Below are 15,431 nucleotides of genomic sequence, written 5' to 3'. Positions count from 1 at the left end.
GCCCTGGACTCCCTGCTGTGCCTTTTATAGGCCTCTCACCGAAGTCCCGACTGTCTCTCCACGCACCTCTCGCCGACGCCATCAGGGCCATATCTAACTCCCTTTTGAATATATCTAACGAACTGGCCTCAACAACTTTCTGTGGTAGAAAATTCCACAGGTTAACAATTCTCTGAGTGAAGAAGTTTCTCCTCATCTCGGTCCTAAATGGCTTACCCCTTATCCTTAGACTGTGACCTCTGGTTCTGGACATCCCCAACATCGGGAACATTCTTCCTGCATCTAACCTGTCCAATCCCGTCATAATTTTATATGTTTCTATGAGATTCCCTCTCATTCTTCTAAATTCCAGAGAATATAAGTCTATTCTATCCAGTCTTTCTTCATATGTCAGTCCTGCCATCCCGGGAATCAGTCTGGTGAACCTTTGCTGCACTCTCTCAATAACAAGAATATCCTTCCTCAGATTAGAAGACCAAAACTGTACACAACATTCAAGGTGTGACCTCACCAAGGCCCTGTGCAACTGCAGTAAGACCTCCCTGCTCCTATTGTGTTGTACTCATAAGTGTTTCCACATCACGCGAAATAACAGAATCCCGCCTTCACAGACAGTACAAGAGAAAGGGGAAAGCGACAGAGAGAGAAAGAGTGGGCTGAGAGAGAGAGACAGGGGAGTGCGAGGCAGGACGGTGAGACACAGAAACGTGCACAGTATCAGTTCTAGACTGACCTGTGAGGTCCGGTTTTATCCTGAAAGATCCCATTGGAGGGACAGAAGATGCAGTCCCCTCTCTCACTGATATTGTACCACAGACAGACACATTATTAGTCCCACACTGCGGGACAGTGTCAGAGAGTGAGAGAAACAAGGTCCCACATTTAACCCTCGCTTGCCTGTTGTACTCTCTGTAATCTTGCAGCTCAGGGCCGTTCGGTATTACTCTCAGTGACCGAATGTTTCACTCTGATTAAATTAAACTGGGACAGTTTCTGTCAGATATTAACTCCTGCACAGTTCCAGCAAACACTCCTACTCTGCCGTCCCTCCGATGTTTCTGCAGGATAGCTTTGTGAGGACAGGCTCACGAAGAGAAAAAAACCCTGCACGGAATGATCCCAAATTGAGCATCTCAAAGGGGCAAGGACCCCAGCTTTAAACATTCTCTGTCCTTGCCCCCCAGGCCCAGTTCCTTAGCTCAGATTCTGATAAAAGTAAATCGAGAAAAGTGCACTTTGCTTTTTGAAGGCTGAATTATTGCAGAGCTGCGCATGCGCGATTAAGCCCCGAACCTTGAGTCGATTTCCAGTGAGCAGAAGAGCGCATGCGCCTTCCCCTCCCCCAGCCCAGCCTGTGCGCGCCATTTAGTCAGTGAACGGAAGAAGATGGTTTAAACAGCCAGGAATGGACACACCGCGGTCTCGGGGTAAGGCAGCGAGCAGCAGCCTCCTTACAGCAGCACATCGCTTTGGGAGCGTGTCCGCAGATGGGCTCAGAGATCGGCACTGAGTCCGGGGGAAGTTCAGGGGGAGTCGGGGGATGTGTGTAATAGGCGGAGTGGAGCAAGAACTGGTCTCAGTGCGTGGAGTGAGTGGGGGAAGGGAGAGGCCATTCTCGGGCTGTGTGTGGACAGCGTGTGTCCCGGGTAAGGGAGACAGAATGGGAAGGATCTGCTGTTGACAATCATTGCTGCTTTCTCCCTGTAAACCAGTAGTGAACGTTCCTGCTTTAGTTCCAGTCTCACCATGTTTGTTGTCATTGGACAACGAGCGGTGGAAGCAGAGCCGGACAGTGAGGATTTATACAAGGAGCATCTATTGCAGGCACCGGGTGAGAAATGTGAAGGACACGTTTTAAACAGCGGCTCTTTGTTTCTGGTTGAACGGTTAGTGCCCTGGGAGAAGGGAGTAGCAATCTGAGCTGTGTAAAAGTCCGTGCTCCATCGGGTAGTCCCATTCCTGAAGCAGGGGTTGGGTTGTGTCTGGATGTCAGTAAATTGCTGTAAATCTGCCCAACACGCTTGGTGTGCAGAAGCTCAGAACTGCAGTACTGCAGTGGAGTCAGACACTGACACTGTTTGTATCGCTGGCTTCCCTTTGTGAATGTTCATAATGAATATTAATTGAACGATTACATTCATCACTTTAGTCTTTTCTACCTCTCCTGTTCTTGAATGATCAGAGGTACCTTATCCTCCTACAGGCAAGGAATTGAAGGAACCGGAACAAATGTGAAGTTTCCTCCACCTGAGACATAAGGAACAGTGCAACCAGCTCCTTCTCACACACAGTAGGTACGGTACCGATCACAGTGTGCGGGTACACAGACAGGTTATCCGAATTAAACATGTTTGTGGTGCTGAATGGCCGCCTCCTATTCCTGTGTAACAGGCCCGAGGGGGCTGATAACCGTCTCCTGTTCCTAATTTAACAGACTGGAGATACTGAGTGGCCTTCTCGTGTTCCTAATGTTATAAACATGAGGGGCTTATTGGCCTCCTCCTGTTCATATGTACCACCTCTAGGGGCAGAATGACCTCCTCCTGTACCTATGTATCAGGCTAGAATGGGATGAATGGCCTCCTTTAGTTCTGATGTAACAGGTTCCAGGGGCTGAATAGCCTCCTCCAGTTCCTATGTAACAAGCTTGAGGGGCTGAATGGCCTCCTCCTGTTCCCATGAAACAATCCCATGGGGATGATTGCCTTTGTCCTATTCCTAATGTAACAGACCCAAGGGGCAGAATTGCATCATCCTATTGCTTTTTAAATCCAGTTGCTGAATAGCCCTCTCCAGTTCCTAATATAATCGGCTCGAGGAGCTGAATGGCCCTCTCCAGTTCCTAATGTAATAGGCTCAAGGAGCTGAATGGCCCTCTCCAGTTCCTAATGTAATAGGCTCGAGCAACTGAATGACCCGCTCCAGTTCCTAATGTAATAGGCTCGAGGAGCTGAATGACCCTCTCCAGTTCCTAATGTAATAGGCTTGAGGAGCTGAATGGCTTTCTCCAGTTCCTAATATAATAAGCTCGAAGAGCTGAATGGCCTCCTCCTGCTCCTATATAACATGCAGGAGGGGCTGAATGGCCTCCTCCAATTCCTCTGTAACAGGCTTGAGGGGATGAATGGTCACCTCCTGTTCCTGGTTAACAGTTCCGAGGGGTGGAATTGGCCTACTCCTATTCCTATGTAACAGACCCGAGGGACTGAGTGGTCTTCTCCTGTTCCTAATGTAAGAAGCTCGAGGGGATGAAAAACGTCCTGCTGTTCCCATGTCACAGAATCAAAGGCTGAGTGGTTTTCTTGTGTTTCTAATGTTAGAGAGGCTGAATGGACTCTTCTTCCCACATCACAGAATGGAAGGGCTGAATGGCATCCTCCTGATCCAATGTAACAGGCTCAAGGGGAAGAATGGCCTCATCCTGTTCCTGTCTAACAACATTCGGTGCTGAACAGCCACCTCCTGTTCCTGTGTAATAAGTTAGATGGGATGAGTGGCCTCTTCCAGTTCCAATATAACATGTGCGACTGGCTTATTGGCCTCTTCCAGTTCCTATAACATTGTCGGTGGGCTGAATGGCCTCCTCCAGTTCCTACATAACATGCTTGAGGGTCTGAATGGCCTACCCCTGTTCCGATGTGAAAGGCTCCAGAGGATAGATGGCCTCCCTATTCCTGTGTAACAGTATCCAGTCGATGCATCGCCTCCACCAATTCCTTTATTAGCAAGGCTGAGGTGCTGAATGCCCACCTCCTGTTACTTATGTAACAGGCTCGAGGGACTGAATGGCCTCCTCTTGTTCCTTATGTAACAGGCTCGAAGGGACTGAATGGCCTCCTCCTGTTCCTTATGTAACAGGCTCGAAGGTATGATTTGCCTCCAGGTTCCATGTGCTGAAAGGCCTCCTCAAGTTCACAGATCCAGGGACTGTTCTTCCCCATTGTTTTGGAAATAGCATCGGGCAGTAAACAGGAGCTCAGTGCTTCTTGCCCACCAGCTCTCTGATCGGGCTCCTTGTACTGATTATGTTTTCTCATCTCGCTCAAATGTTGCTTTCTTTTCCATCACCTCTAGAGTTATTAGCCAAGTTTGTATCGAGCACATCGTGATCTCACCAGTAACAGCACTTTCCTGATGGTTATCCACGAGGCTGCTTCTGACATTTTCTTCTGCGTAAATGTTAGCCACCGTAAGTAACTGAAAAGCTTCATTTCTACAGCAACAACAAACACTTGCATTTATGACAGATACAGAGTGAATCCCACACTCACTCACTGTACCACAGACACATATGGTTTATATTATGTACTAATAGCTCGTCTCTACTCAAAATATTTCTGAATCGCATTCATCCAATATAATGAGAGAAAAAAAATCACAGATATAGGATAAAACACACTCTCACATACCAGAAGCTGACAGATACAGAATAAAACCAACGCACACATACCAGAAACTGACAGATACAGAATAAATCCCACTCAGATACTAGAAAATGACAGGTTCAGAATAAAACCCACACTCACATACCAGAAACTGACAGGTACAGAGTAAAACCCACATTCACATCACAGAAACTGACCGGTACAGTATGAAACCCACATCCACGTATCTGAACAATAATATGCAAGTAAAACCCACATCCGCCTATTAGAAACTGACAGGGAAACACTCACACCAGAGACTGACGGAACAAATAGAACAGGTTAGTCACTCTTACTCCAGTGTCAGGCTCACACAATTGTTTATTCAGTAATTCGGATGATAACTAACATGCTCTCAATGTGGCCCATTTAATGGGCCCAAGTTTCCACACGATAAAAAACGGGGGCCCCTCCGAGCTGGGCGCCCGTTTTTCGCGCCTAAAACGGTGCCTAAAAAAAAAATCGCGATTCTGGAGCGTTCTGCAGCTCTTTGTCTGCCTGGCGCGGTGCCCAGGGGGGCGGAGCCTACACTCGCGCCGATTTTGTAAGTGGGAGGGGGCGGGTACTATTTCAATTAGTTTTTTCCCTGCCGGCAACGCTGTGTGTTGGAGCGTTCGCGCACGCGCAGTGTGAAAAAAACATTGGCACTCGGCCATTTTTGTAGTTCTTTGTCGCTGTTTAATTTTTGAAAATTTTTTTAATAAACGCACATTGCCATCAGCACATCAACATTTGCAGCCTTCTCACTGCCTCCCCCCCCACCCGCGGGAAGAACGGGCGCCGCCTCCTCCCCCCCCCACGGGAAGAACGGGCGCCTCCTCGCCCCCTGCGGGAAGAACGGGCGCCTCCTCCCCCCGCCCCCCCATGGGAAAGAACGGGCGCCTCCTCTCCTCCCCCCCCCCCCCCCCCCCCCCCCGCGGGAAGAACGGGCGCCTCAGGCTGACTGCAGCATTCTCCGTGCCTTCACACAGGTAGGAAGATGGTTTATTTAATCTTTTCTTTGCTTATAAATGTTTATTCAGGTTGGATTTATTTGTATAATATTTGTAGAAGTATAAATAAGGATTTATTGTAGAATTTAATGACTTCCCTTCCCCCCCCCCCCACCTCGTTCTGGACGCCTAATTTGTAACCTGCGCCTGATTTTTTAATGTGTAGAACAGATTTTTTCAGTTCTACAAAAATCTTCACTTGCTCCATTCTAACTTAGTTTGGAGTACGTTTTCACTGTGGAAACTTTGAAATCAGGCATCAGTGGCGGGACATGCCCCCTTTTGAAGAAAAAAATTCTGTTCCAAAGTAGAACTGTTCTACCTGACTAGAACTGCAGAAAAAAAAATGTGGAGAATTGCGATTTCTAAGATAGTCCGTTCTCCACCAGTTGCTCCTAAAAATCAGGTGCAAATCATGTGGAAACTTGGGCCCTATGAGTGATAAAAGCAACTTGTGAAACAATCCCATTTTTTCTAATTTAATTTGTGACAAAAAGATGGTCTGAGCATGCGCTAAATACATGCTGCTCCTCCCCTCCCCACACAGTGTTTAAACCGACGGGAAGGGCCCAGGCGAGCTCCCCTCCTTCAGCTCTGTCAGCGGCTGCCGTTTCCTCTGTGCTCGGCTGATGATCGTTGAACACATCAGGGAGTGCAGATATCCCGGGCCCGAGTAAGGGAGCAAACAGAAGCCTCCTTCCAGCAGCTCATCGCATTGGGACTGTGTCCACAGATGGGCTTTGTGTCGGGGTAAGTTCAGCGGCAGTCGGGGGCTGTTTGTAAGGGGCAGAGTGGAGCAGGAACTAGTTGTGGAACATGGAGTGAGTGGTGGAAGGGGGAGGCCATTCTTGGGCTGAGTGTACAGTGTAAGGTAACAGAGAAAGTAAATCACCTCGCTCTTTCAAATCAGTGCTGCTTTCTTCCCCCAAATTAGTAGTGAATGTTCCTGATTCAGTTCCAATCTCACAGTGTCTGTTCTTGGACAGTGAACAGTGGAAACACAGCCTGACTGAGGAGTGTCGCAAAGTGTATCTATTGCAGGCAGCGGGGGAGGAGTGTGAAAGGAGACATTTCAAAAATGGGTTATTTTGTTTCGATGTGTTGAATTCTCCAGAATCCTGTGGCTGGTGATCGAGAGATACATTGTCGCTCGCTCAGATACAACAGCATCTGGTCACTGTGACATTCTGTTAATGACACAGGCCCTCAACTCGGTTTCAATGGACTGAGAACAATTGTTGTACAGCCCAGGTACCTGTGGTTAGATTCCAGGACGCGATTCAGAGTTTTACAGGTAGTCCCATGGGAGGACTGTGCCAATCGGGTGTTCCCATTCATGGACCAGTGCTGGGTTTGGGTTGTGTCTGGATGCTGATAACTTACTATAGAATCGTCCTACACACCTGGTGTGGGGAATCTGAGTGTCGCTGTAGTTCTTGCATCTCTCTGCAAATTTGCTCCCCCATAATGTTGGAAAGTGTGAGATCATGCACTTTGGCAGGAAAAATCAAAGAGCAAGTTATGATTTAAATGGAGAAAGATTGCAAAGTGCTGCAACAGCGGGACCTGGGGGCACTTGTGCATGAAACACAAAAGGTTAATATGTAGGTACAGCAAGTGATCAGGAAAGCCAATGGAATCTTGGCCTTTATTGCAAAGGGGATGGAGTATAAAAGCAGGGAAGCCTTGCTACAGTTGTACAGAGTATTGGTGAGGCCACACCTGGAATACTGCGTGCAGTTTTGGCTTCCATATTTACAAAAGGATATACTTGCTTTGGAGGCAGTTCAGAGAAGGTTCACAAGGTTGATTCTGGAGAAGAGGGGGTTGACTTATGAGGAAAGGTTGAGTAGGTTGGGCCTCTACTCATTGGAGTTCAGAAGAATGAGAGGTGATCTTATCGAAACATATAAAATTATGAGGGAGCTTGACAAGGTGGATGCAGAGAGGATGTTTCCACTGATAGGGGGAACTAGAACTAGAGGGCATAATCTTAGAATAAGGGGCTGCCCATTTAAACCTGAGATGAGGAGAAATTTCTTCTCAGAGGGTTGTGGATCTGTGGAATTCTCTGCCTCAGAGAGCTGTGGAAGCTGGGGCATTGAATAAATTTAAGACAGAAATAGACAGTTTCTTAAATGATAAGGGGTTATGGACAACGGGCAGGGAAGTGGACCCGAGTCCTTGATCAGATCAGCCATGTTTGTATTAAATGGCGGAGCAGGTTCGAGAGGCCCTATGGCCTACTCCTGCTCCTATTTCTTATGTTTTTATAAACCTTAGAATCATAGAAAAATGACGACACAGAATGGGGCTATCTGTCCCATCGTGTCCGTGCTGGTGTACATCATGTCCCATATTTTTCCCTCTAGTTGGTGGCCTTTACAATACACCTATTGTGTAACCTCTATTATTTCTTAACCATAGCCATATAGATTCTGTCCTTGACCCCTCCAGGACATCCTCTCTCTCCAGCATTGTAACATTCTCCTTAACCAATACTGCCACATCACCTCCTATCTGTCCTTCCCTATCTTTCCTGAACTCCTATATCCAGGAATATTTAATACCCAATCCTGCCCTTTTTGAGCCAGGTCTCCGTTATTGCCATGACATCATATTCCCTGCAGCTCACCAGCCTTGTTTACTATGCTTCATGTGTTTACATACATACACCATAAACCCATCTTAGACCATTCTGTGTTCTCTCTTAGTCTGACCCCACCTAATACCTTACTATTTCTTGCTTTGGTGCTATCCGTCTCTCCCAATCCTTTGTGCCCTTTGTTTTTCCTTTATAATTTTACATCCTGGTGTCCATCCTCCTGCCAACTTAGTTTAAACCCTCCCCAATAGCACTACCAAACCTCCCCGCAGGGATATTGGTGCCGGCTCTGTTGAGGTGCAACCCGTCTGGCCTGTACAGGTCCCACCTCCCACATAAACGGTCCTAATGCCCCAGGAATCTGAAGCATCTCTCCAGCCATGCATTCATCGGCTCTATCCTACTATTTCAATACTCGCTCGCGCATGGCACCGGGAGTAATCTGGAGATTACTACTTTTGAGGTCCTGCTTTTTAATCTCTTTCCTAACTCCCTATAATGCCTGCAGGATCTCATCCAGTTTCTACCTCTGTCGTTGGTACCAACTTGGACCACGACCTCTGGCTGTTCACCCTCCCTCCTCACAATGTTCTGCAACCATTCAGTGACATACTTAACCCTAACACCAGGGAGGCAACATACCATCCTGGAGTCACATCTGTGGCCGCAGAAACACCTGTCTGCTCCCCTGACTATCGAAGTCCCTACCACTATTGCTTTTCCTATCTTCCTCCTTCCTCCCTCCCCCGCTGTACAGCTGAGCCACTCGTGGTGACATGGATTTGGCCCTGGCTATATTCCTCACCCTCACCAGTACTCAGAATGGAATACTGGTTGGAGAGCGAGATGCAGTAGTGTTTTATATAGATTTAGCATCAATTCCTGGCTTTGTTAACCTGTCCTGCCACCTCCAAAGAATTTTGCACAGGCATCCGCAGGTCTCTCTCTTCTTCCATCCTGTTAACATTGTACCATTTGGAATGTATTGTCTCTCATTCTTCCGACCAAAATGGACCACCTCACTGTATTGAATTTTATCTGCACTCCTTTTACAGGGTTTTAGAAGAGGAGCATTTACCAACTGTAAACTCAAAACAAACATCACGTCAAGATCTGACAGAGTCACACGATTCATCAGGACCTAATTCAATCGGTCCTCGAATCATCTGGCATATTAGCGAGTTCACACTCATGACAGACCTTTTCAATCTGAGTGTGGGAAGGCCTTCAAAATCTACAAGTACCCAAAGAGACACCAGCGCCGAGACACTGAGGGAGCCTATTCACCTGCTTGTGTGAGGGATGGGATTCACTCGATCATCCGCTGCGATTAACACCAGTGAATTTGCAGTAGGGAGGGACCGTTAACCCGCTCCATTAGTGGGAAGGGATTAATTGCACCATCCGTGCTGCTGAGACACCAGCATGTCCACTCTGATGAGGGTCGGTTGACCTGCTTCGTGTTTTTGAAGTGATTCACTTATTCTTCCACCCTCCTGAGACACCAGTTTATGCACAGTGATGAGAAACCAATTAAATGGTCTGACTTTGGAACGAGATTTAAAAGTTCCCAGGATCTGAAGGGACATCAGCTGGAGAGAATAGGAGAGATTCTGTTCACCTGCTCCGTGTGCGGGAAGGAGTTCATTCAGTCATCCCACCTGCTGAGGCACCTGTGAGTTCATGGGGGGGGACATGCCGGTGAAACATTCTGACTGTGGGAAAAGCTTTAAAAGGTCTCAGGAGCTGAAGCAATTCCAGCTGGAGGGAGCTGGACAGAGACCGTTCACCTGCTCCATGTGTGGGAAGGGATTCAAACAGTCATCCAGCCTGCTGACACACCAGAATGTTCACACTGACGAGAGACCATTTAAATGTTCTGACTGTGTGAAGAGCTTTAAAAGCTTTGGGAACCTGCTGACACACCAGCGTACTCACACTGGAGAGAGGCCGTTCACCTGCTCCGTGTGTGAGAAGAGATTCAGTCTCTCCTCCACCCTGCTGACACACCAGCGTGCTCACACTGGGGAGAGGCCATTCACCTGCTCCGTGTGTGAGAAGGGATTCAGTCTCTCCTCCACCCTGCTGACACACCAGCGTGCTCACACTGGGGAGAGGCCGTTCACCTGATCCGTGTGTGAGAAGAGATTCACTCGGACATCCCACCTGATGACACACCGGCGAACTCACATTGATAAGAGACCATTTACATGTTCTGACTGTGGGAAGAGCTTTAAAAGCTCTGGGGATCTGAAGGGACACCAGCGAGTTCACACTGATGAGAGGCCGTTCACATGTTCTGTTTGTGGGGAGAGCTTTAAAAGCTCTGGGGATCTGAAAGGACACCAGCTTGTTCACACCGATGAGAGACCTTTTAAATGTTCTGACTGGGAAGAGCTTTAAAAGCTTCGGGAATCTGATGGCACACCAGCGTGATCACAGTGGGGACAGACCATTTCACTGCTCCGTGTGTGGGAAGGGATTTACTCGATCCTCGACTCTGCTGACACACCAGCGAGTTCACACTGAGGAGAGGCCGTTCACCTGCTCTGTGTGTGGGAAGAGCTTCACTCAGTCCTCGACTCTGCTGACACACCAGCGAGTTCACACTGGGGAGAGGCCGTTCATCTGCTCTGTGTGTGGGAAGTGATTCACTCGGCTGACCCACCTGCAGACACACCAGCGAGTTCACACTGGGAACAGGCCAGTGAAACGTTCGGGATTGGGAAAAAAGTTTAAATGGTCCCAGGAGCTGAAGAGACACCAGCTGGAGAGAGCGGGAAAGAGACTGTTCACCTGCTCTGTGTGTGGGAAAGAATTCCCTCGGTCCTGGACTCTGCTGACACACCAGCGAGTTCACACTGTTCTGTAACACAGGGCCCTGCAGAAAGCTGGGCCCACATGAACATGGAACGGATGAATGTTTTATAAATTCTTGTACTGCTGATAATCTTTCAAACTGTTGTGCTGATAATTCCCTTTATTTGACTTTTCATGCTATTACATAGAATATACAGCACAGAAACAGGCCATTTGGCCCAACCAGTCTATGCTGGTGTTTATGCTCCACTCGAACCTCTTTTGACCCTACTTTACTTAACCCGATGAAAATAACTTTGTATAGCTTTGTCCCTTGTGTTTATCTGGCTTCCCCTTAAATGCATCTGTGCTATTCACCTCAACGACTCTTTGTGGTAGCGAGTTCCACATTCTAACCACTCTCTGAGTAAAGAAGTTTCTCCTGAGTTTCCTCCTGGATTTATTAGTGACTATCTTATATTTATGGCACCAGAAATATGATGAGTTTCTGTTAAGCTGAGCAGTATATCGTTGTGCTTTACTTGTTCTGATATTAAATAAATGAAGTTATCGGAGCTGCAAGATATTTGCAGCTTTGGATTAGCAACCAACAGTATAAACAACTTAGCACTGTGTTCCTTCATGGTAATACTTCACGTTAACAAGTTCTGAAACTATTTATAGGGATGAGAAAACAAGAGACTTAAAACACTTCAAATATCTGACCCATGATTACAAACGCAGAGGTTAATTATCGCCACTAATTTTCACTTTTTAAAAAAAAAGTATGAGCAGGTCCTCTCATTTTAAAACAAAGTTTAAAAAAAAACAGTTGGAGTGAGTTAAGTATCAAAGCTTTAACTACAGCTAACAAGCTCATTTTTTCTTGTTGAGAAATTAATGGTTTGAGATACACAGGAACAAAGGATGGTTAAAAACATTAGAAAGCAAAATAAATCAGGAAGTAATTGGTGCCACCGAGCTTGGGTTTTTTAAAGCCTGGTTGTAAGAGGAAGCTAATGGTTTGAAGTTGTGGAAAGTAATGAGAGTTAGGTCAGGACACTGTGATAGGAGCATTGATTACAACACAATGATATAACCCAGCTGTGTACAGTCCTCAGTTCAACATAGTCATATCTCCCAGAAACCTTGCTTTTTCCTAGAATATAGGGGGCACAGTTCTGATCCACATTAGTGCCAATATCAAGTAAATAAAAACATTGAGCTACAGATTAGCATGTTTAAATGTTAAAAGGATTCGATAGGTTAGATATGGAGAAACTATTTTATCATGAAGGGAAATAATCTTAAAATTAGAGGTAGGCCATTTAGGAGGGAAATCAGGAAACACTTTTTCATATAAAAGGCTGTAAAAAAAAACTGGAATTATCTCCCCAAAAGGCTGTGAATGCTGGGATAATTGGAGCTTTCAAGACTGAGATCGATAATATTGTTAGTTAATGGTATCCAGGGATATAGAGATAGAGATGGGTCCTGTGGAAAGATCCATGGATATAGAGATAGAGAGGGACCCTGTGGAAAGATCCATGGATATAGAGAGAGAGGGGTCCTGTGGAAAGATCCAGGGATATAGAGATAGAGAGGGGTCCTGTGGAATGATCCAGGGATATAGAGATAGAGAGGGGTCCTGTGGAAAGATCCATGGATATAGAGATAGAGAGGGGTCCTGTGGAAAGATCCATGGATATAGAGATAGAGAGGGACCCTGTGGAAGGATCCAGGGATATAGAGATAGAGAGGGGCCCTGTGGAAGGAGGGAGGAAGGAGGACAGTAGGAGTATGTTTGAGATTGTGTGTATGTATTGGCACATGTGGCAGAGCCTGGTCTCCAGTTGTCTTGGATCCCCTTACCACTGGACCAAGACCTTGCTCCGTCCAGTCCGTGTGGTGGCTGGTGTGCAACGGCCAGCTCACATTAAAATAATTCAGGCACAGGCATTTTAAAATGTTTAAACCGTTTAAAATGAGTTCATTGGTCACCTGGGTGCTCATCTTTGGTCTGGAAGCAAGTCATCATCGACCCCGAGGGACTGCTTATGATGATGATTTTCTGAGGAATGAAACATTACTGAGCCCCATGTTATGGGATGAAGTGCTAGACAAGTAAAGGCCCAGTGTCTGGGTGTGAATCTAATAATAACCTCAGGGACCGTATAGGTGCGATAACCAGACGGGCTTGTGGTTATAGTCTGGTCACAGATGGACAAAACTCCCGGAATTAACAGGAGTTCAGGAGACGGTCAATGGATAGGTCCAAACAATCCCATTCCCTGAATTTAAGCCATTGTCAGTTGGAACAGACTCCAGAAGATCGCCTGTGAAGCCACTGTACTTCTATTCTGCAGACTGAGGGAATTATCACAATCTATGTTCTTGTGAGCTTGATTACCTGATGTCCAAAACCCTTGGACCCTGGATCATTCAAGTCAACCTCAGTGTGTGGAAAGGGATTCACTGGGGTATCTCACCTGCTGACGCACCAGAATTTCCACATCATGACTGCAGTGGTTCAATTGCATTATTTCCAGTGCTTTTAAACACATCCAGGACTGAACACATTCAGGCAACTGGGGCTTGTTAATGTTAAGAGTCCCCAATAAGTGGGCTGGATTTAAAGATTCTTCCATGTTCTCTCTGTGCTAGTGTGCAGAGAGGAGCTGATGTTACAGAATCAGAGCACAGTAGGATGCCTTTCGGCCCATCATGCTAATGCCAGCTCTCTGAAAGAGCTACGCAATTAGTCCCGCTCCCCTGCTCTTTCCCCACAGCCCCGCAAATTTCTGCTTTCAACTATATATCCAATTCCCTTTTGAAAGTTAATATTGAATCTGCTTCTGCCAACCATTCAGGCAGTGCATTCCAAAACATAAAAACTCACTGCGTAAAAACTGTCTCTTCATTCCCCCTCTGGATTCTTTTGCCAATTATCTAAAATCTGTGTCTTCTCATTACCAGCCATCCTTCCACTGACAATATTTTCTCCTTGTTTGCTCTAAAAAAAAAAAAGCACCTCTATCACATCTCCACTTAACCGTCTCTGCTCCAAGATACATTGCCATTGTTCTGTGAATTCCTACAGCCTGAGGAATGGGACATGCTATCTTTGTGAGCAACGAGTGTCAGCATCCAGCAATCTCTGGTCAGGGACTGTTTTTTTAAACTGCCTCATGATCATTGTATAGAAATTTACGGCACGGAAGGAGGCCATTCAGCCCATCATGTCCGTGCCGGCCGACAAGCAGTTATCCAGCCTAATCCCACTTTCCAGCTCTTGGTCCATATTACTGCACTTCAAGTGCACATCCAAGTACTATTTAGAAGTGGAGAGGGTTTCTGCCTCTACCACCCTTTCAGGCAGTGAGTTCCAGACCCCCACCATCCTCTGGGTGAAAACACTTCCCCTCATAACTCCTCTAAACCTCCTACCAATTACTTTAAATCTATGCCCCCTGGTTGTTGACGCCTCTGCTAAGGGAAATAGGTCCTTCCTATCCACTCTATCTAGGCCCCTCATAATTTTATACACCTCAATAAGGTCTCCCCTCAGCCTCCTCTGTTCCAAAGAAAACAACCCCAGCCTATCCAATCTTTCCTCGTAGCTAAAATTCTGCAGTCCAGGCAACATCCTCAGAAATCTCCTCTGTACCCTATCTAGTGCAATCACATCGTTCCTGTAATGTGGTGACCAGAACTGCACACAGTACTCTAGCTGTGGCCTAACTAGTGTTTTATACAGTTCAAGTGTAACCTCCCTGGCTCTTGTATGCTACCTTGGCTAATAAAAGCAAGTACCCTGTATGCCTTATCTATCTGTCCTGCTACCTTCAGGGATTTGTGGACATGCCCTCCAAAGTCCCTCTACGCTTCTCAGTGTCCTACCATTTATTATGTATTTCCTTGCCTTGTTAGCCTTCCCCAAATGCATCACCTCACACTTCTCTGGATTGAATTCCATTTGCCACTGTTCTGCCCACCTGACCAGTCCATTGATACCTTCCTGCAGTCTACAACGCTCTTTTTCATTATCAACCACACAGCCAATTTTTTGTATCATCTGCAAACTTCTTAATCATACCCCCTACATTCAATTCTAAATCATTGATATATACCACAAAAAGCAAGGTTCCAGTACTGAGCTTTGCGGAACCCCACTGGAAACAGCCTTCCAGTCACAAAAACACCCATCAATCATTACCCTCTGCTTCCTGCCTCTGAGCCAATTTTGGATCCAACTTGACACTTTGCCCTGGATCTGACGAGCTTTTACTTCCATGACCAGTCAGCCATGTGGGACCTTATCAAAAGCCTTGCTGAAATCTACATAGACTACATCAAATGCACTGCACTCATTGACCCTGTCTCTGTCTCTGTCTTGTGGTTAATTCCAGGAACACTATTCCAGAGTCATTCTGGAATGTAAAAATAAACTCCGGCTTCTATTGTCCATGGCTAACCATCTTCTTAAACCACTCTCCTCAGTCTCCACCCTCTCCTCCGACAATGTGAGAGGAGCTCATGGCCTTCTTTGTCTCAAAGATTGAGACCATCCGTTCAGCCGCCTCTGCCACTTCCCTTCCTCCCCCTAGCCCA

At 46.6% G+C, this 15,431-nt stretch overlaps 1 protein-coding gene across 9 annotated transcripts; it reads left to right on the top strand.

Annotated features, from left to right (window-relative positions):
• The first annotated feature begins 1,345 nt into the window (after positions 1 to 1,345).
• LOC139273648 (gastrula zinc finger protein XlCGF17.1-like) lies at positions 1,346 to 11,352 on the top strand. Of its 9 annotated transcripts, none has more exons than XR_011595272.1 (4): positions 1,346 to 1,427; positions 2,204 to 2,294; positions 4,075 to 4,189; positions 5,964 to 6,094. XR_011595272.1 is itself a non-coding variant. In XM_070890670.1 (4 exons), the coding sequence occupies exon 4, from the start codon at positions 9,705 to 9,707 to the stop codon at positions 10,149 to 10,151; it is 447 nt and encodes a 148-aa protein (XP_070746771.1). In that variant the 5' UTR covers positions 1,346 to 1,427; positions 2,204 to 2,290; positions 4,075 to 4,189; positions 9,077 to 9,704; the 3' UTR covers positions 10,152 to 11,352. The 9 variants fall into 9 exon arrangements, 8 of the variants coding, with proteins under 8 accessions (XP_070746771.1, XP_070746770.1, XP_070746774.1 ...); XM_070890670.1 differs by lacking the exon at positions 5,964 to 6,094 and adding an exon at positions 9,077 to 11,352 and having other exon boundaries at positions 2,204 to 2,290; XM_070890669.1 differs by lacking the exon at positions 5,964 to 6,094 and adding an exon at positions 9,077 to 11,352.
• The last annotated feature ends 4,079 nt before the right edge of the window (positions 11,353 to 15,431 follow it).

Source organism: Pristiophorus japonicus, chromosome 9 (genome assembly GCF_044704955.1).
Source record: "Pristiophorus japonicus isolate sPriJap1 chromosome 9, sPriJap1.hap1, whole genome shotgun sequence".
Classification (NCBI taxonomy): domain Eukaryota; kingdom Metazoa; phylum Chordata; class Chondrichthyes; family Pristiophoridae; genus Pristiophorus; species Pristiophorus japonicus.
This window is presented reverse-complemented; position numbering and strand designations above follow the sequence as displayed.

Coding starts and splice junctions, on each gene's coding strand:
- LOC139273648 (XM_070890673.1), top strand. CDS start 9,705: ATGGGGGGGGACATGCCGGTGAAACATTCTGACTGTGGGAAAAGCTTT.